This window comes from Cottoperca gobio, chromosome 19 (genome assembly GCF_900634415.1).
Source record: "Cottoperca gobio chromosome 19, fCotGob3.1, whole genome shotgun sequence".
Taxonomy (NCBI): domain Eukaryota; kingdom Metazoa; phylum Chordata; class Actinopteri; order Perciformes; family Bovichtidae; genus Cottoperca; species Cottoperca gobio.
The window spans coordinates 11,833,567-11,856,562 of record NC_041373.1 but is presented as its reverse complement, the minus strand read 5'-3'; the positions used below and the strand labels follow the sequence as shown (position 1 = coordinate 11,856,562).

The following is a 22,996-nucleotide window of genomic DNA, read 5'->3' as shown; positions in this document are numbered from 1 at the left end:
GGCCACTACACTAAGTATAGCCAAGTTGGGCTTTTTTTTGACCGAGGGTCTTTCCATTTTGTACACGGACCTCCCAGTTGGTCAATCTTAGTATAGTGCCTACTAAAGAGGGGTTAAGCAGGTGGCAAGGTGGTAACAACTAGAGCTGCAATGATTAATCGACACTCAGAAAATGCTGTTTTCTGCGTCTCAAATTTGGAGATTTCCTGCTTTTCTCTGTTTTTATATCATATTAAATTGAATATCTTTGGATTTTTGACTGAACAAGACATTTAATCTCATCACTTTGAACTTTGAGAAGCTGGGATAGACAGTTTTCACTATTTTCTGACATTTGATATAACAAACAATTAATCAAGAATTTGTATTTTATTTGTATTTTTATTTTATCATAGCTAATGGTTAGTCACTATATACAGTTCTTTGACATTGTTAAGCCAAAATAGTACTAGATTACTAGAAAAAGAAAGTTGTTAGTTGCAGCCCCAACCGTGATGATATGCAGCCTAAATCCATCAATGATCCTGAAAAGGGTTAACTGACCAAGAGCAATTTATTTGCCTATTATCAGCTGGCCAAGCATGTTAACGGTGTCCTGGAGATCTTTTAGAATCGGTTAAATACTCTCCTGTTCTGGGGTGACCACATCTCAGACCTCCACAAAATGCCCTTTGAGATGACCGTGGCCACTGGTGGAGCTCTGCCTCATTAGTGAACTGTGGGAACAAAAGACTCAGAGCAGAGGAGTCCAACCCCACATAAATACAGCGGGAGCGTGAATTATGCTCAAATGTAAAGCCCCCAAACAAACGGGATTGGAAAAAACTCTCCAGGGCGTCTTCTAAACTTCGCTGCTGTCATCAATCAAGAATATTGCCATGCGAGTCCATACAGGACATGGACAAACTGCTTCTTTAAGCATTTCTCCGGGAGGCATAAAAGTGTATTTATGGTCACCACGGGCAGGTATAGAGGAAGATTGGCAAACATGAAAATCAAGTCCTCTCCTGGGTGCCATCTAGCCGTGCTCGGCTGTGTTAAATCATAGATGGAAAGAACAACAGTCTGGTGGCACAACGGTCCAGTCTGACAAAGCACTGCCTTGGGCCTACGTTTTACATTCTCTCTACAGCCTGTTATTGGAGTCAATGTTTTGTCTTCATACCTGTTCTCAGCTCTGTAATGAACTTCATCTGTCTTTTTCTGCACATCAATGACATGTTCCAGTTTCATGTAACCTACAGTTTAGCGTGTAACACCCAATGCCAAAATTTAAGGCTGTGGACAATACTGTTTCTGCACTTAGCTGATGTGGGATTGATTTCCTTTATGAATATATGAATCACTGGGGTCATTACTGAGCCAGACTCTTTCATTAGATTGAGCTATATGTCCTGCGTCAACCCAGGGCCTTCTGAGAGCCCTCCATCAAGATTATACTGTTCCTCCCGTGGGGAACAACCACTTTAAAAACAGCAACATGTAAAGTATAGCTTCATTTATCCCACAAATGCAGAACATTGATCCTCTGTGGAGAAAATAGGTGACAACATACGCTTTACGTATATATAGCCTTTTAATAATTCAAATGTATATGGAGAGATTGTAAATATACAGATAAGTGGATCCGGTTGATGAATGTAGAAGCCACATTTATAGTTATTTGAATGAATAATATGACGAGTGTTAGCCCGTGTACTCGTATACATGCCAGCAATGCTTTCCAAGACCCTTTTAATTGGGAGGCTTATAACGGATCACTGCAAGTCGCTCTCACTAGAATATTCCTCACACACACACGGGCAGTATTGACTTTTCAAATAAAAAGACATTAATGTAGATAACGGCCATTTTGAATCCTCATTAGTCACCGGTAATCTAGAAACATGGGCGATATATTAAGAGTGGTGTTCGCGGCTAGTCATTAAAGGAGAAATAAAAGACAAAATAAATCCAATCTTGGAACGCCTGCGATTAATCATGTTGGCCACCACTGGCTGCCTGGCTGCTTAACAGTTTTATTGAGTCATTTATGCTGGTTTCCCTGATAATCCATTTATTCTGAATAATGCCTCCCTTCATGCTCAAAGTGCTGTGTTCAGGTGATACCGCTATAAACTGTATATTTATTTTAGTATCTTCCCCCTTGACAAACATATATTACAGCAATTACATGTAATGGCTGACAGAAGAAAAGCAACAATTGCACATTATTCAAGGAAGCTTTTAATGAAAGTGTTAATTAAGTATATTTTCAATTATTCCTTAAGGGGATCACAAACCAAGATAGTATCATGAATAATTTACTGCCGAGTGTCTAATTAGAACTATTTTAATGTCATTTTCGCAGCAGAGAGTAGAGAATGACTGAACAAGAGGAGTGCATATGCAGAAAGGTTCACAACTTTCTGCATATGCACTCCTCCTTGTCCCTGAAATAGCACACAGGGCTGTTCATGGCGTAAGGCAACAGAGTGATAGGAGATGATTAAGATGTTCCAGCGTGCAGCATAAAGGAGGACGTAATCCCTCTGTCCAGGCTCCCGAAGTGTCTTGGACAGCTGTGCATCTGCACTCTTAAAATACAAACAGATAGCCAAGGCCCAGAGTCGCCCCGCTGGCCCCACTCGACCCCGCACAACCACCCTCGTCTGCAGTGAGAAGCTGTTTAGTGTCCAGATGCACTGCGGTTTTGACTGATTTTGAAAGGCAATATGCACACCTCACTTAAGACTGACTGCTGTGAATCATTGAAGACAAATGCGGCTGACGGCCACAGCTAAACTCCTTAATTAAGTATGTGATAAAGCACAACAAAGGAGAATACAAACACACAGGACAATGTTTGTTCTCGAGAGTTTCTCACTGAGGAGTTACCTTCCAGGATCTTTAGTACCTGAGCTATGATGATAAACAATGACGAGCTACATGGCAAGTAACAGGTGAGTGCAGTAGTTCATGAGAATATGGCAACATGTACTATCTCATAATGTTAAATCTTTTTAGATCAGCACTTAAAACGAATCACTTGCTCCAACATTCACACAAAATGTCATTGAAATAAGTTCCCTACTTTTTGAGATATACCGCCAAATAGCAAACAACTGGGCCATAAACTAAAGGGGTAGAGGATGAGGATCTCGAGGATTACCCCTGTTTAAAAGAATTCCCAGCTGCTACTTTTCTAGCCAAACATGAGTGGTCTGTTTCCGTTCACCATTAGTAGATATGCGGTTGTATATTTAGTAATGAGGATTTTGAGTGTTCTCAGCAGAGACTTTCTCACAAGGTCTCGACTAAAAGCCTGCAGCCTATCGAGTGTCCCACAGAGCGCAAGTCCTAACACCTAACAACATGGTTCTGCAGGGAGTTTCTGCTGTCACAATAAATCAGGAACAAACAGGATACAGTATAATCATGTGGTTAGTCCTGTTTCACTCGGACGCTTCAGCGGAAAAACCTACGCTGCACGTGGTGGCGCTCAACGCAACTGCATACGTCGCCATACCCACAGAGCTTGATGGTTGACTTGAGAGGAATAATCCATGGGAGATAACATACAAAAAGGTTTATGTTGCATGTCTTGTATTGTACACAATGATGTATTGTATTGCCAGTAGCCCCCTTTATTCTTAAACCTCCCTTGATTTGATAGAAGATGGAATAAATGAGGGAAAACAAGCCTAGAGGGTCTGTTTTATATCTTACCATGTAGCGCGTACCTTAAAACTGAAGCTTTAAGACATTTGACGATGTTTGAAAACAAAGTGTTCCACTCTATAACCATATGATGTCTATACTTCAAAACCAAAGCAAATTGAGATGCCTGAACTATCAGAGCGGGGGCCCGTGCTGTGCTTATATCTGAGCTTCCTTCCCTTCATAAAGATGAATCATAACGTCTAATTCTCACAAATTACCCAAACATTATGTAGTTCTCTCATTTCCAACGCTGTTTAATCTGTGTCTGGAGTATTCGCTGTCACTTCATGTTGCAAACACTCCTTTCACTCTGGCAGTTCATTGTCTTTTGATGGGCCATAAAAGGCACTGTTTGATAGATGATAACTCGGGGCGTCTCGCTTTGTTGTGGGATGTGACGACTGAGTGCATGTGAGATGTGAAAAGAAGACGCGGTGTGAATGGGAGATGTCATCGATGTCTTGCGCTGACACCAAGGCCTTAAGCGCGGGCTTTGATCTCTGCGAATGATTGCAAAGCAAACACAAATATGAGATTCCAGTGTGTTACAGTTTCCAGTGAGAAAGTTGAACTGTTATTCGAACATTTTCCAAGTGATCTCTCCCTGATTGTCACATCTAGAGGTAGATATGGTAGAAATACTTGCTAATACCAGGCCTGTGGTGATTTAGAGGCTGACAAATTGGGAAAGGTGTTTCTAGGAAGGTAAAGCATGCTCCGTCTTCTACCTGTTTGTAAAACGTGATTTATCAAGAGAGAGGATGGCTCATGTCATTGCCTTCTGATCTGGTCCAATAAATATTGAGAGCTCTACAGGCCGTGGACTCCCTGCTGACCCCGCAACATCTGCTCAGGCACTTAGACTTAATGTATTAGCTGTGAGAACAGGGCAGGTGTTTTCTACTAGAGCCAGAGAACATGAGAAACAGATTGTGCCTCCGGTTCATGCAATTGAATTAAAATGAGTCACCACCATCTTTTCTCATAAAATAACACCACAACTATATGTTATGGCATGAAGGACAGGTGGGAATATTTCATAGGTCTGCTTGATGGTGGCAAGAAAATTATAAAATATATAATTGATTGCAGCTCACATAAGGAATCTATTTTGAGCTTAAGATTCATGAGATAAATATGTATAAATCACCGCTATTAAAAACAAAAGGCGTAATTTGCACTATAAATTGCTTTCCAGTATATTGCAGTCATTTGTTGTTGCAATGCAGCTCTCCGTGTCCACACAAAGCTCTTTGTGATTTTACTTTGATGTTTACTTAACCATCAGAGCATAATGTGCTTCATGGCCTTTACATTATAGATTACAAAGAGAATACTTTAAAGGTCTAATCATGCTGGTAGTTAGGATCACGAGCAAACATTTAACAGCTATAAGCTCTACCTATTAGGAATTAAATCTATTTGAAAGCGTTCTCATTAGGAGAATCCCCAGGAGGCATTGGGAGAGGTTGACCAAACTGATTACAAAACACTTGATAAATATGTGCAGTTATGTGAGAGATGCTGATGCCTTATTAGTTCTGAAGTGGGGGTTCGTTTCTTCCTCCCTGAGAATATAACTTGTGATCTTTAAACAGTCAGTATAAATGTTTTATGATACAATAGAAAGTTGGCGTGACATTGGCCAACATTAAAAGGCCAGTTAACCCAAATTATAAAAGACATATCTCCTTACTTAACTTAGTCGTATCTTCTAGAGCACGGGTGTCAAACTCATTGGAGTTCAGGGGCCACATACAGCACAATTTGATCTCAATCTCAATCAGTAAAATCACAGCATAATAACCTATTAAAAAAGTACAAGTACATTTGGAAAATGTTCAAACTTTCGGAAAACTTTCAAATTTGATCTTTTTACAAAACATTATGAACAACCTGACAGTTCTTAAGACAAAAAGTTTATCATTTACACATTACAATGTACAGGTCACAGTGTATCTACAAAGACACAAAACATTTTGTCACAGGCATCTGGAACAGTATTTTACTTTATGATCAAAACAACACATTTTTACACTTTGCAAAGTCCTCCCACGGGCCGGATTGGACCCTCTGGCGGGCCGGTTTTGGCCCGTGGGCCACATGTTTGACACCCCTGTTCTAGACTCATCAGACTGAACTGGATGTTGTATTTTTATTATGTTGTTTATCCTGTACACACGACATCTATTGCACGTCTGTCCGTCCTGGGAGAGGGATCCCTCCTCAGTTGCTCTCCCTGAGGTTTCTTCCATTTTTCCCCCTTTAATTTTAGGGTTTCTTTTAGGAAGTTTTTCCTTGTGCGATGCGAGGGTCTAAGGACAGAGGGTGTCGTAACCTGTACAGTCTGTAAAGCACACTGAGACAAATGTATAATTTGTGATATTGTGCTATACAAATACATTTAATTTGATTTGATTTAAATTTACCATAACTGAACATGCATAAATACTGTATATACTTTTTGACACATCACATGAGTAGAGCCTATAGTGCAGGGGTGTCAAACATGCGGCCCGCGTGCCAAAACCGGCCCGCCAGAGGGTCCAATGCGGCCCGCGGGATGACTATGCAAAGTGTAAAAATGAGTTGTTTTGACCTTAAAGTAAAACCTTTGTAGATACACTGTGATCTGTGAGTTGTAACACAGCAGTAAATGATAACCCAATACTATTGTTGAAATTGCACACTGCGCTACAACTTAAGGTGAATGTAATTTTGTTTGGAATGCTACAGCCATGCGAGCAGCACTGTGAGAATTAGCTTTAAACTAATTGCTAACGTAAGAATGACAATATTAAGATGCCGGTGATGACCAAATGCCGCGAACATTGCTAGAAATGCAGAAACAGTTGAAGGGTACTCTTTCTTTTCTTTTTAAGAACAGTTCCAAGTAGTTTATACTGTCATTTATGTGAATTGACCCATTTAAATAGTGATCAAACGTTACTGTGATAAAAAAAAAGACTATAATTACATTACAGGTCATTTAGCAGACACTTATCCAGAGTGACTTCCAGTGAACTAACCACAGGGACAGTCTCCCTGGAGCAGCTCAGGGTTAAGTACCTTGCTCAGGGGCACAATGGTGGCAGCTCTGGTATTGAACTCAGAACCATCCGGTGTTGTATTTGGAAGCCGTACCACTAGGCCACCACCACCCATTATAATAAACTTTATTAGAATATCGGACTAAAGATAAGTCTAGGATAAGTCTGGAGATATCCCACATTTTTTACTTATTGTCAACAAATCCCATGAAAAGACTAAAAGTATTTCCTGTGCAGCCAGAGCCTGATGCAGCGTAGTCCTCTGTGCCGTACATCTCCACTGGTGGCTTGGACATTAACAAAGATACACAATATCACCAGCTTTATCCTTTAAGTTCTCTTGATGAAAGACTTTGCTCCCACTCATCAAACTCACAACTGATTTCAATAAAAGTTTAAAGTCAGGTTTGGCCATGGTCCAAGTAACGAGTGATTCGTTTTTTGGAACTTTTAGAAGTAATTGTGAGAGAGGTCACCTTTGAACATTTGCACCTACTCATTTACTTCCTCTTGACTACTACTGCACTGACTTGCATGAAAACAATCTGGCACATGTATCCCATTTTTGTCTCTCATTATTTAGATGCAGATCTGGATCCTGATGCAATAGAAAAAAGAAATTCTAATTCAAAATATATAGTAATTTATCCTTGGGGGAGATATGTGCTCTCTGAGTGCTGTCTAGTTCAAGATTGACGTTCAGAAATCATGAACGTAGCTAAGAATGATTGTGGAGTTTGCACTTGTGCCACCTGTGTGGGAGTAACACGGTCTAAAATCACATTTCAGGTCTCTTGTCAGTTGAAAATGAGTAATGTGCTGCAGACCATAGCCTCAGGATAAAGTCATATCTGAGGCAGTATTTGAAGGATATCTAAAACCCAGGATACCTCAGATTGACCCCTGTCATTTCCTTCAACAATGTATATACTTTTTTCTCCCATATGATGCTCAGCTTTATGTTATACACAGCGATCCTCAGCCATCTGTTCTTCATTTCCTGTGAGGTTTTAAGATGGTAGGAGAGTTTTTTTAAAAAGGAGCCTCGTTTGAACTGCGGGCTAATGTAGTCAGGATGGAATCTGTCACTCAGTCTATTGCATGTTGATGACTAAGGGCAGTTTCAGCTGTAAGCAGTACGTGATTTATGGACACCGAGTGAACTCTTGTACGCAAAAGCCAACTAGGAGTTCAAAGCAGCAACTGGGCCTTTTTTTTGGCCGTGGCTCGCCTGCATTTTCTTTCCATTCATGCCAAAATATTTCGCACGCCAATTAACTCCGTCCTCATTTGGGTCTGCAGTCCCACAGGGTTAGCGAAGCCATTTATCATCCTCAGGGCTTGGAACTCTGCGGCTCCGTCTCAGGTAGTTTTTTCGTAAACAGTCATTGGCCCTGCTCTTTCCATTTCACCAAATGAGAGGGAGATACAGTAGTTTGGAGGTTCTGCCATCCATCCATCTGTCAGACGCTTTGCTTTTTCTCTACAGGTGTGAAGGCAAAAGGGAAATGTCATTTCACATGGCTCATTTGTCATACGGTAACTACATAGTTAGAGTGAATGGAGTGATGACAACATGGCCCCTTGCTTCTTTTTTTTGGAGGCTCTGGATTTGTACGGGCGAAGCTAAAGAAGTATACTGTACATGGCTAATGAGGAATACGCTCAAAAGGAAAAAGGTCTATCGGTTTTTTTTCAAACATTAATGATGTAAAGTCTTTTAGTGAGCAGAATTTATAGAGCTTTTTAAGAGCAGACTTGACATTCAGCGTATGTTTACACAGATACAGATGTAAGATATGCAACCTCGTTAGGCACACATTAAAGAACTATTCATGTTTTATGCTGATCTATGCCTTGAGTTATATTGAAACCTAAGTGTTGGCTCTGCTACAAGTATTTATATAGCTTCCAAAGGCCTGTGGGTCATCATTAAAACACATATTTGAGCAGGCAGAGCCATAAACTGATGCTGGATAAATTTTTGTGTTCTTAACCGGAACATCTTCAGAGGCAGCCAGGGAAATAATTGAACTACAGTATGTGCATTTTTCTATTTTCACATCTGTCCTTGGAGAGTCATTACTTTACAAAGAGCTGATTCTGAATCGATCATTTGTGGAACCGATATATTGCGGTCACTACCATGTCTTTATCAATCAGAATTAAGGAATTAGATTAAGCTCTTTGGGTTTTCTCCTCCTTAAGTGGAGTCACACTGCAGTGCAGGCCCAGGGGTTATGGGGAGTATCAGAGGGGACTAATTGTCAAGGTTATGTCTCAGCGGATGATTGATGTGAGGCCAGGCTGTTTTTGTCAGCCTGTCAGGTGGCTGGAATGTTTAATGTTCTCATTATTGGTTGCTCTGTTGTGTATATTTCTCTGTCAGCGCCGCTGAGCCATCTGAACTGCCAGAGCACTTCAAAGGCCTGCAGGTCATCCGTCTTCCTCCTGACGCCCTGAATGTTCAGCCTCAGCTGAGTGCTGGTGATTTGTTATGACTTGAGAGCCAGCTGACAGACAGTTCTCCTATAAAAAAACATGCACCCATTTCCCTTTTGTCGTGCACTGAAAGCATCGCTGCTCCTGTAATGGGAGGGGAGGCGGGTGGGGGGGGGGGGGGACTGACACAGGAGGCTGGCACCTGACAGTTGTGTCATCTCACTAATTTGCAGACAGGATGACTTGAAGTATTTTGTCTTCTACTTTGCTTCAGTGTGGATTTTGGTTCAGGTGTCACATATTCTCACAGGTCACCATCTGTAGTGGAGCACCACAGGGAACAAAGCTGAAGGGGAATAACTATATTAAGCACATTTTCATATTCATCATTAGTCCAGGGCCCGGTATACCCTATGTGATGGCACCAGGTAGAGCGCATCATGGGAAGAATGCTGATAGTCATGCAATGAAAAGTGAGAGGTGAGACGATAAAGACAAGACGAGGGAAAACAGAATCCAAATCTCAATCCTTTTCCCAGACCCGCGTTCCAAGATTGATTGTTTTCTGCTGATCTAATTTTGGATCATACAAAAACAGTCCATTTGTCTTAAAGAAAAATGATGTGCCACATGGTGCAGATGGAATTTCTTCTTTTTTTTTGAAAGCTGAAAAGATTAAAGAGAAACTCTGCTCCTCAGCCCTAATCACGAGCTGTAGATTACTTTGTCGATTTGACCAGATGGCAGGCTCGATTCTGCAGGCCTTCCTGTATATTAATGAACAGCAGTCTGTTATATTTGACTTAGGTAAGTGAAATGTCCATCACCTGTAATGGTCTGCCAGCTGGCATTATGCATTTTGCACCACTTTGGGTCCACGTGGCATTTTTCATTTGTAACCTTATTGAAGGAACATTTTTGTTCCCTGCTTATTTTCCATCATTGTCACTGTTCTGGTAAATATGTTTTCTTTCCACCAGGAAGAAAAACTCTCCAAGTTGTGTCCACATCTAATTTCATCTCGTAGGTCAAGGCAATAATTCTGGCACTAAAACTGTCACACTGGGCGAAGCACACAAGTTCGATAGTAACTTGATTAAGCCGGCCTGTCGACATGACTGCAAACACGGCAATACAGTATGTAAAGAAACCTAATAATAAGAAGGGTGAGATAAAGTGGAGGGGATGGCTGCACAACCTCTGGCCAGTCGTGCGTCTGGTGCAACGAGCCGCTGACCTTAAAGAACAGCGGCTCGTTTTACTTATGTGGCTTTGGTTTACTCTTAGTTAGTGTGCAACATAATGCTTTCTTTGTCTCCCACTTCTGCTCGCTCTACAAAAGACTTTTATTTGTTTATGACTTTATCAGATAGTCTTACTGGTTGCCTGCTCAGGGCATTTAAGAAGAAACTGATTATCTTTGTCTCAGAATGTCAGTCTGAAGGGACGGCAGAAAACTTAAAGAGGCAATGAACACATGTTTGCCAGCCCGAGCATCAAGAGGCTCCCTTCATGAATATGCCAAGCCTAATTTTAAACCAACAGCGGGGGAACTTTGGCTGCGTTTCCCAACCAGAGAGCACGAACAGCGTGGAAACACAATGCCAGTGTGTCATACATTTAAACACTGCTAAATCAAAGGCTGTTTACTGTTCTCAGAGGCCATTCATCTTACTCAACGTTAGTCTGCTTCTTGCAAATTTGTCAGTAAGAGCTTCCACATGCCAAGACGAGGAGGGGAAAAAGTTGGGGTTATCGGAGGAGGCTTTTCATAGCGTGTCTCTTCAGTCAGCCTGTAGGTAATTAGCCACCTCCACACAATAAGGCCATAAGTCATTAATCACCCGGACCCGAGGAGAAGTCGACTCGCTGTGAGCAAGACGTTTGGAGACAAAAAGTTTTCCCCCTATGACAGACTTCAAAATGGCCCCTGTCAGTGGTGTGTAAATTATAGGGCATGTTGAGTGCTGAAAGACAAGGGCCCACTGTTTAACTCATGGTTGCTCTTTGCTTTGCGTTGTGTGTTGACAGACTCTCTTCGAGGGAAAATTCCCCTTTTTTCTCCGTTTCCCATCGGCTCGCTTGTGACTCAAAAAGACCCTTTATTGTGAGTATACAGAATACACACACACATTATCCATATTAGGATAACTTCAGTGTACCTAGCTCATTCTTTTCATTTTACGACGCCTCACTAGAGTTAATAGAAGAGGACTAGCTCCAAAGGTCAACGGCTCAGTAAAACCCAGCTTTAACTCTGTATTCCCATCGTTTACTTTGCTTGTCAAAGGGAGGAAATGATGAAGTGATGATAAATATGGAGCTTGTCTGGAGAAACAAAAGCGTCTCCTGAAAACATAAACCACCATGTTTTTTTGGGGTGATGGAAGACACACTTCTCAGCTGAGTGGATGTGCAAAAAGTCATCGGTTTTTCCTATTTTGCTTCTGTAAACAGAGATCCGCCTGCCTTTCCAGAGCACATAAGCACTGAGGGAGATTTATTCAAAGCAGCCAAAGTTTATGTAACAACGGGGAAATCCCATGATTAGAATCATTAATACTACTGACAAAAGGGTGTTAAATTCATGGCTAAGACCATAACATGTGGAACAAGTGTTTGAAAGCTGCTTGATGTATGTATTTGATGCGTGAGCCCATTTCTGAAAATCAATTTTCGTACATGACTGTGGGCGTTGTGAGGAGGAACATCAGCTCGGCGTAGCGGTGATTATGTCCACCACCTTCAACCATAACAGTCAGTGTAACAACACATGGCGTGCAGCTGTGCGAAAGTGACCATTTTTAACATCGACGTGTCTGCGCTGGGCTGATCTGTTGCCCCTCAGGTGAAAGGCCATGAGTCTCACCCATGCTTCAGTTCAAAGCAGAACAGGTGGGGCCGTCACTGTGATTCAATGTGGGGTCACAAAGCCGTCCAGTGTCTCATGTTCTGACAGTATTTTACGTTCAAACATGTGGGTAAGAGATCCTCTGTCACTACGTAAAGATTGATAGACTGGTAGGATAGATATATGTGAAGCCCACTGAGTCAGTTAATATGATACACAGATGTACCCATTACCTTTATCCATATGATGCAGCATCTGCTCCCGATGACCTCCTTAATGAAATGAAAATGTTCTAAACTCTAAAGACTAAATGTATGATAACAATTCAAACTGTTGGTGCTCCCACTCTCACGACATTGCAAAAATGGTGACGTACCTAATACAGTACAGGGTTTTATAAATACTGCTTAGATACCAGTAACAACTTGCTCATGAACAACAATTTGTTATTCTGGTTATGAGCTTGTTTCTCCTTATAGAAAAACATACGATCTACTGAACAATATTACTGGTGAATTATCTTTGGAGACCATTTACCACAGGAGCATACCCACGGATTGTTTCTTTTATAAGGGGTTACTGTCCAAGCTGACAACATATTAAAATATGTATTTTAAAAACGAATTAAAAACTATTGACTGCAGATTATAACAGGTTCTTATGCATGTATGCATTTCACTACTGGAATAACAGCAACACATCTTAATTTAAGAACACTGTACCCCCCTATTTAGCATTTATAAGCAGTTTATAAACATGTAACTTGTGGTTTATAACACACAATCGTGTCATTGTAAGCAGGTAAGGACACCTTTTTAAGTGTGTATTAATGTGTATTATTTGTCAACAATTATAACTTCTCCCATTAGGATATATTTTAATATATTGTCAGTTATTGTGTTTTTCTTATACATTAGCCTCCACTCACTGTACGGACTTGTAGATGTAGACAAATACATTAATACATTTATATCTGCTACACTTCTACATTGTAAAGAGTTATAAACATTTCTTAAGTCAAATGGTTTTAAACTTTTTATAAATGAATTAAAGTGTCACAAAGACATGTATTTATCTGAGGGACTTTAAGTTTTCCTTACTGATATTTTTCAATAATTTACCATAGTTTTTGTGTAATGTCTGTTTTATGAGGTAGTCTCGTGCCAATTGTGTGTTTTTGTCATTTATTCTCTTTAGTCTGTCTTGGAAAAGAGTTCCTAATGTTAATGAGACTTCCTGTATGAAAAAGCAAACAACAAACTATTGTTTATATTAAAAAAAGTCCATTACTTGAAAATATACTGTTAGTAAATAAAAGACAGGATTATTACAAAAGTTAACACTATAAAATTCAATGTTTGCTAATTAAACGTAAATGTCCAAGCAATTTAGTCCACAAGCACAGATGCTCTGCTGTAGTGCATAGACTTTATGTCTGTTCCTAAATAAAACAATAATCCAGCAATTGATGCTATAAAATTAAATCTAGTTAATACTTTATCGACTGGTTTATCTGTTCACATACGAGAAGACGTGTGAATTTATACCTCAGTGTCACATCAGTTAAATGTTGAAGAATAATGTTCAAAGATCTTAATCCCATTTGTTTACATCACGTTGATGTGCCGTTTTGTAAATGAAAAAAGATGCGCCACGTATGGTCTACTGGCTTCATGGGTGACTGGTTGCAGTGTTGAATTGTAGGTTAGGGGCTTTATTACCATCTATCACTGCGCTATGTTTAGGACTCATCTACATGAAGAATGGGTGGATTTGATGAATATGACATCTGACCGTTAATGATGGTGATTTTATTGCTGGACAACAGCCTAATTTACTGAGGATGGATAATAACACTGTTGGTTTGATTTAGTTGATTTGTTTTAAGGGGGCTGATTTAATAGTTAGGCCTCGCTTTATTTCACGCTCTCTGCTTCATGGGCTCATTACAGCGCTCACAAAAGCCGTGGAAACGTCCCACATCTGGTGTCATCGTAAATCTTTGTTTAGCGAGCTCCACACTGATATCAGTAGCTCGTTTGTCTCCGTTAATTAAACGATAATCCACGACCTCATGTTTGAGAAGTTTCAGCATGTTTTGAGCAGACACACACACGCACGCGCGCGCACAGCACGCACGCGCACACACATACTGTAGCTATACAGCACCAAAGGCCTGTAACTGGTTTTAGCTTCTTGTCACCATAAGGTTAGCAAAACAAATACAGAACTAAAGAAGCCTCACTATTCGCTCGTATTAAATATATAACAGTCAAAGGTTTTGCTATTATATAATTACTTCTCCATCTGTATGCATGTATATATGTAAAAAAAACAGCCTCATGGTTGCACCATACCATAAAAGACCAAACCAAGGTTATGAATATTAGGAAATTAGTTATGTTTTGCCATGACTGTCCACAATTAAATTAAATATATATAATCCTTAAATGCATTTGTGTTTACCACAGCCTCACTATCAAAATATGGACCAATTAAATCAATTAATAATATATTTGTTTTTAAAAATCTAACGGTACAATCTCATTGCACAGCCAAGCTAATGCCCCAAAATTATAAAAAGTGAACTGAATATTTGTGATAAGTTCCTCTTTCTGAAATGTAAAAGCATTTTGAATTGGTGTGATCTAACTAAAAACTCAGTTTGTGGATAATAGTATGTGTTTTGTTTTATTAAATCTCTCTCAAATAAAAATAAAATAGACCTCTTTAAACAGTGTCAGAGCAATCTGAAGCTTTAAAAATGCCATTGAGGTGAAAACAGGCTTCATGAAACGTTTTGCTCCCCATAAAATAAATCAATGACAATTCTGAAGAACGTCCATCATTCTGTCAAATCACTACTCTGAGTGAGGCAGAATTAAAATATACTTCTGCAAGATTTACAGTTGATTCAGCATGAAGAATAAAATCCATAATACTTTAAAAGGTCCCATTTAAATCTGCACAGAACCTTTTTATTGCACAAAATGTAAACATAACCCAATAATCTCTCCTGTGTAAAATAATGCACATCGAGTCTTCAAAGTTATATTATTTTTATTTTAGTCACGCTTGAAGCTATCGCAAATAAATACACTGATCCCCACATGGATCCAGTCCCTGCATGAAGTACAATATAAAACTCATTGGGCCTAAATCTCCTTTTTATAAATGTATAATTCTTTGTCTCTACTGGTATCCTAAGGCTGAGGCTGTCGTCAGTCTTTGTCCATACAAGGCGTACGGGGAGTAATATGCCCCTGTGGCCGCGGGCACCGGCATCGGGGACCCGGGTGCGGGCAGGGGGCTCTTTGAATAGGGGTGATAGCGGCTGCTCAGTCCGAGATGGTGATGGGGGCCCCTAAGGGCCAGCGCGCCGGGGCTGCCCGGGCTGCCATTATGAGGCATATGCATGTGACAAGCCATAGCAGCGGCGGCAGCGGCGTTGGCCAGAGAAGAGGACCCCGGGTACCCAGATATCAACTTCTCCGTACCGGCAAACGCCGTGTGAGTCCGCAAGTGGCCGAGAAGCTCCTCAGAGGAGGAAAAGCGCTTATCGCAAGGTCCGTTAGCAGACACCCAGTTACACACGTGCGGCAGGGGGTCATTGGGAAGCATAAACCCGTAAGGATATAAGGGATGTCCGCCGAAAGACGGGGCCGAGGCGTGCACGCCGTGTAACGGGTGCGTCTGGTACATGAGCGGGTATCCAGATTTGAGCGCGGAGGCAGCAGCAGCCGCCGCAGAGTCATGTCCGCAGTTAGCGCTGGATGCACCGGACAAATGGCTTGAGCAGTGGTAGCTCAGGCAGTAGGGGTCTCGACACAGACTAGCAGACATTAAAGACGGCGGGGATGCTCCAGCTAAGGGACTCGTTCCTGCTTTACTGCAACCCAGTTGGCTGGCAGCAGCAAACTGTGCACTTAACAGCTGGCTGCTGGATTTTGTGGGGTCAAGGGTCATTCCATGAGGGAGGAACTGCTGCGGGTAACCTGCATAGGCACCCGCTAAACTTCCAGGATAGGAAATACCAGCAGGTGGCATGGGGAAAACGGTATGGCCGGGCTTATATGGGGAAACAGGGGCCACCAGGCCAGAGCTGAGGAGGGAGGAGGACGATGAGGTTACAGATGGCGAGTCTGATGTAACAGTCTTTGATCCAGATGTGTTTTCCTGGTGTTGGCTGCTATCAGAGGTAATTCCACTTATCCTATGGCTGCTATTACTCTCTGTCGTACTGCTTTTATTGCTATCAGATTCCTTCTTGTCCTCCTTGTCCCCCGCTTTGCCTTCAGCCGGCAGAGGAGAGACTGAGGTGCAGGAGCTGGGGCTGCCTGTCCTGGGGGTGAACGGCTGGCAGGTGGCGCTAGGCACTCGGAAACTGGTTTTATCTCCACTGTGGCTGCTGCTGTCCTTCTTCTCTGACGATTTGGAGTACGGTTTGAAACTAGATTTGTCGTCGGCTCCGATGTCGCTCATTTTCAGCGGACCGGATTTGGTCTCCTTGTCACTAGATCCATTTGATGCCACAGAGGACAATTTGGAGGACGGCGGATCCGGTTTGCCGATCTGAGAGCACGTTTGGGCCAAAAGAGCCAGTGGACTTTTCTTGGCATCCAGCTGTAAAATAAAACAAACAAAAAACAGTTAGCGAAATGCATAAAAACACGTGCACATATTATGTTTTGTGGTAAATACGCACATTTGGCCGTTCCGCGTAGTTTACGCATTGCGCATGAACTTATTCGAGATGAAACTCAAAAACAACTCAGCGTGATAGGCATGTAAAGAGCACACACACAGAGCTGTTTTACATGAAGATAAGACCGAACAACTGCCACACGTCAAACATGACATTACAAACACGGGCATGAATCTGCTACAACAAGGTCATTACATTTCAAAGCGAGTCCAAATTCGACACCTCAGTTTAATAGCCTATTTTAACGCAGACAAAACATAACTGAAAATGTCAGAAATCAACTCGGATATCAGGTCTAAAAAGCTCAGTAGGAGAGGGCTGTTCATTTCCTTTATCGCATATAAATACAATCTTTTTTGTCATCAGTTATTGACCAAATTTGTGCCGAAAAATCATCCCATAATAGCGGGGTGGACTCTTTGGAACTGATTTAACAGAAACGCCCGTGTGCGCAAACGTTTTCACAAGTAAAACATGTTAGTGCTTACCTCGATGGGACTGATAGGAGTGGACGGTAAAGGCTGAAGGTACTCCGGGTGTAAAATGTGTCCTGACCGAGCGGTAAGCATTTTCAAAACCTTTATGGGAAGACGACTGGCTTGGCGAGAAGGGTCTGCAGGAGAGACGGAGTTGTGGACAAATAGCTGGCTGATCTTCACTGAGCCCCTCTCCCCCGAGGAGCCGCTCTCCCACGCTGGATTCGTGCTATTTCTCAGGACAGAGACCGTGGGCGATGTGATCATGACCCAATTCTCGTAGAAATGGTTGAGAAATTCATGTGTAAGGGTAAATAAAGCCAACACTCAAAAAAGTCAGACGGTTAAAGCCTTTGCCAGAGATAAAATAAAGAATGTTAAATCCTTAAAAGAGACGCGGAGTTTGAGAGCAGAATCCGTGCGTATCACAGCCGCGTTGCTTCATCCCCGGCGTCGCTCTGACAGTGTGGCTGCAGGTCCGAGTGCTTACTCGGTTTACGTGGGTAGTGGGCAGGAGAGATCACTCCGCCTCCTCTCAAGCAGCAACTGAATTAGTCCGCAGATCACAGCCGTTGCCGCCTCCCAATCAAAAAGAGATCCCGAGCTGCTCAGAGGCTCGAGTGAACGTGACGTTTCCCTCTCACACGGGTGTGTATTTCACATTACACCCACCCCTAGCGCTTTTAATTTTGAGTTTGTATACGCGTCTTTGCGTACACAAGATGCAGTGTCGACGCATGCGCCGATCCTGCGTCTTGTGTGGTTTTAGTGAAGGTGGAGAAATGGTGAAAAATGTTTTTATTGTAAGATATTGGGCAAATTGACACCTCTGTATTGTACATGTACAATCCTTTTTCTAATTTCAAGTAAGCCATTTGAGTTTATGTTCTTTGGATAAGTTCACTGCAATCAGGAAACAGCAGTTCACACCCATCTGATTGTCTCTTATGTAAATTTCTTGCACAGCACAGACTGTCTTTGCATCATAGTGACTCATTAATGAATTTCTTTTGACTCTAACAGAGGATAAATAACCATCTGAGTGCCTTGATGGTCACCAATTTACTCCAACGTGCACCGATAGCCATCGGTATGTTTCACATTTTCTGCAACTTTCTCCTCTCAATCACGCAGCTTGTCATCTGTCAGTTCCCTGTCCTGCACGCCAGTTATCTGTCAGCTGTCTGCAGTTTTTTTTGTGTGTGCCTCTTCTCAGTCATATTCAGGTCAACTACTGTAAAGTGAATCCATGAGAAGTGGAGTGAAGAAGTGATGTGTCTCTCCCTCACTCCTCCATCATCATTTAAGACCGTTAGTCTGCCTGGTCTGGTAAAACTCAGAACTGCAATTTGTTTAATTGTAGATAAGCTCTGAGGCATTTTTACACAGCCCAAACTCTGCTACATACATCTATTTGATAGCGTGTCATTTTTCAAGTCTTTTTTTTTTGTCATGAGAATTAAAAATATGCCTCCACATTTCCGGCACATTCTAGCCAAAAATTCTTTCTTTTTATTCCAAGAGCGCTTAAAACCCCTCTTGTGTCTGCCATTAATCATTTAAAGCTTCCACGTTTCTTACCATCGAAATAGACCCACTTATCTTATTACTCAATAGCCTATAAATGTCTTGCTGATCAGGCGAAAGTTAAACATATGCAAGTGTTTTTTGATTGATAACAGGGGTGCTGTTTTCGGCAACGGCTGTCAGGCTCTGACACAGCGCTCTGAGTTATTAGGGCAGAGAAGGGCGACCATAAATTTCGACCGTCAAGCAAAAACTCCTTTATTGTGGACGTGATGGATGGCTCGCCGCGGCAGACACCAAATTCTCTGCTTTATCCTTAAATGACTGCACTTTTTTTTGTTTCTGTAATTCATTACTTTTAAACAGAAAGCTTGAAATCTCCTGCTAGTATTTCACACTATGAATCACCTGTGCAAACACAACTGGTTAGAAGCAGGGTTGGGTACCTCAGGTAGGTGATTATAAAGAAAACAAGCCTCTGTCCTGGGCTTGTATTTAAAGATTAAGGATTACTATTTTTGATTAAAGTATGTGAAAGTCTCTTAGAACTCACATTTTGGCATTAATTCAAGAAATCTTTTTAATAACTTAAACTTTTGCAAATTAAAAAGGGGAGCAAACTGAGTTGAAGTTCACTGAACACTTTTTGCAACATGCAAAGTTCTTTATTAAGCACAATCTAAGGCCAGTTCGTTACTAATATACAAAATGTAACCTTTTCAGCCCCTAGAAAATTACATTTTCTATTCATAACACAATGTGAAAAGTGTTTATTAGACACATTTCTTCACACAGTAATTATCCTTAAAAAACCCCTCAAAACTTTCTATTTTACTTTTGTCCTTGACTATCTTTACCCTCGTCCTTAGCCAAAGAAAATACAATATGATAAACAAAAACACTGGACGAATAGTGAACACCATACAGGTTGGCAAATATAATTTGTTTTCAGAATCTTATTTAGTTCTTGAAAGGACAAAGTTATAGTTTTGCCTTTTTAAAGTATTGTCTTTTAATTTTACTGGTTCATATCAAATCTAAGCGAGCCAAATTAGTAGATGAGATTATCCTCCACCTGCTTCCAGCACTTTGTCTTGATTTTATGTACAGCAGTGCTGCTCTGTGAGGAAACAACACGGAAAATGTGTGTTGGAAACAATTTCACGATTTATCCTTGGAGTTGATTAAAAATTGAAAACAATGGCAAGGCGCCGCTTACTACTGTGTTCTATAATGTATAATTGTATAATGTGCATTGTATAATTTAGCTCTGCAAGTAGGTTGCTTACTACAGGGTTGATTAAACAAATGCATGCATGCATGTTCTGTACTTGTGAAGTGTTGTCAGTATTTGTTCTATGAAATGATAACTGACCTCATGATGAAGTGTGAACGTGATATTTTTGTGAAATCTGCTTTTCTTTTCCAGTTTGGACGTTCCAGGCAGCAGGGGGACAGCATGAAGGTAAGTCACTGCTCCAGTCCTATTATTCTGCTCTCTTTAGTCTTGCATATGTACATCAAAAACCCTTGACATATAGTTTTGAAGTGAAAAAAGGTTGATAAATGCTGCATTATAATGTCGAGCAAATGGAATATGAAATTCCTTCGACATGACGTGAAAATGTACCTTGTGGCAGCCGGCGCAGGGCGTGCCACGTCAGCAGCCAGACAGGCCGACTGGATCTGACAGGTAAAAAGGGGAGATGATGGTTAGAAGGTGCTATTGTTTCATGCCGCTTTCTTGACCTGTCAGGTCCTGGCGCAGAGGCCTGGATCGAGGACCTCCTTGTCACATGAAAACAGTCTTAAAAGGCCGTTATCCAGACTATGGTGATTGCTCCTGTTTAATTGATTTGCTTTGCACTGAGGCCTGTCACATTAATAATGGTTAAGTACAGCCCCAGTGTGTCACCCAGAGTGGTGCGTCTATCTGGAAATTAACAGCCTTAACTAACTGCTGTCTGTGAAGCAAGAACTGTGTGATCATACAAGATGCAGTTTCATACTTGGGCTGAAACAATGGTTTTTCTAATAGAACTGCTTTCTTTAGAAGTGCAGTAGCTGTACATTTTCTTTTTTCCCCATATGCATTTTTTAAAACCTGTGTGTGTGTGTATGTATATATATATATATATATATATATATATATATATATATATTGCATAGGCCCTTCTCATTATGAACTATCATCCAGAGTAAAACACAGAGCTACGCTGACAAGTAAATGGTGTTGAGTGAATAAGACTCAGATTACGCTCTCCACCACTTCACAGGAGCCTTTGACAGGTTGCAGTCGACATTAAGTCTCTCTGATATTTCCATGACTGACTGGCAGTTTGAAATTGCTCCCATCACCTTGATAGCATGGTAATGCACCTTGCATGTGGACTGTCTTTAAAGTGCAGGAAATTAGACTCCAAGTTGAGAGTCGCCTTTCAACCAAATATGACAAGAAAATAGACTGCTTTTCTTCTGCGCCCGGAGAGGGAAAAAGGGCCCCACCAAAGCTGGCACAGAATAAGAGGTTATAGGAGAAAGTGTCAGGAAGTATTACGGATATTATGTGTTTAAGACAGGACATTTCAGTTACTTAGAAGTCATACCCATTCCCCTTCACTACACCCAAGATATTCCCCCACCCACCCCCATCTGTGTCAAATACTGTAGCGTTGACTTCATTTGCAAAAGCTCAACTCGGAGCTGACATGAAGAACTTACACTATCTTGCCGGAAGTCAGACGACGATGGCGCAGCATGACGGAGAGAGTTAGAAAAGTTGAGGTGCAGCCAAGATCGCGGCGGTGAAGGGTCTTTTTCACGTTGTCTCCTCAATTAGTTAAAGCTGGTCAGGAGTAGGAAGTAAAGCCTATGGAGATTATATGCTGTCGTCCACTTGCCATCAGGTAGGTGAGGATCCTGGCGGGTTGTAGTCATGCTGTAGAGAAGAGTTAACTTCACCTACCCTCCCTGTTAGCACTGGAACCAATGGCTCAATTCAACCCGACAGCTGCCATATTACTGGTTCAGAACTTTGTGGGAACTTCAAGAAGCTCCTGTAAGACCTACTCTACTGTATCTACTTGTCTAGTAGCTTTAGCAAGAAAGAAAGTGCAACCGTGTTGACTTCTGATGACTTCACCGTTTGGCACATAACTCAATTTAGCTGATTCTTATTACATTTAGGGCTTCATATGTTGATTATTTCCGTTATTGATGAATCTGTTGATTCTTTCTTTGATTAGTTGATGGTGGAAAATGCCCATCATGATTTCCTGGAGCCCAATTTGATGTCTTGAAATTGCTTGATGGTCTGACCAACAGATCCAAACCCCAAAATATATTCAATATACAGAAAAAGCAGTAAATCCTCACATTTAAGAAGCTAGAAACGGACAATGTTTGGCATTTTTTGCTTGATAAATTATCGACTATCCAAATTGTTGTTGATACATTTCCTTGATTAATCGACTAATTATTGCAACCCTGTATTTCTCTTAAGTGTAGACTCTCAAATGAGTTGATAAGACACCACACCGTGCAGTTGTTTGAGAGGCAGTCAGTGTAAAAATCAACATTCTCCACATCGACACACATGCAGCACTTCTTGCTGATCTCTCACATTTACTCGCCTAGATTTAATTTATGGAGCCTAAGCCGGGGTGAAAATGTACAGGTAGCGTGTTATGACACTGGAAGCACTGTGCAGGTCGGGATGAATGTCTGTGATGGGCAGATTATTCAGACTAAAGTAGGCCTAAAGAATGATCTTGTCACATTTCACAGGCAGGATTAGGGATTCGCAGGAGGAGCGCTTCAGTCAGGAATTAGCGTCATGTGGTCGGCTGGAGACAAGCATGCAAGGTATTCGCCGAGACAGGCTTGGACACTTACTGCTCCATTTGTCTACTTAGTGATCAAATACCTAGGTTGATGGTTATTTCTCTGTCGTTTGTGGTTTATGTGATATCTATTCATGCGTTTCCATGTTGTGAATTTCAGAGATCCAGGACATCAGATCCAGGTTTACTTAGCTTCTTTTTAAACATACACCACAAACATATACATTTACAATATAGTGTTAGATACACACACATGATGCCATCTTGACGTGTAGCCCACAGCAGCACCTACTATAGTTGTGGCTTTGCATTTTTTAAATGGAAGCAAGTGTGAGTGTCTTCGGGCTATCAGAATGAGCTATTACCACAATGATTGAGGAGTGAAGGAGCGCGCGAGCTAA

The 22,996-nt window shown here is 41.3% G+C and overlaps 1 protein-coding gene across 1 annotated transcript; it reads right to left on the bottom strand.

The window, feature by feature from the left end:
* Positions 1–15,087: 15,087 nt before the first annotated feature.
* Positions 15,088–17,726, bottom strand: LOC115024172 (zinc finger protein 503-like). The gene is made up of 2 exons (XM_029455510.1): positions 17,239–17,726; positions 15,088–16,668 (listed from the first exon to the last, which is right to left on the bottom strand). Exons 1-2 carry the CDS (start codon positions 17,491–17,493, stop codon positions 15,238–15,240), a joined length of 1,686 nt encoding a protein of 561 aa, XP_029311370.1. The 5' UTR covers positions 17,494–17,726; the 3' UTR covers positions 15,088–15,237.
* Between the last annotated feature and the right edge of the window lie 5,270 nt (positions 17,727–22,996).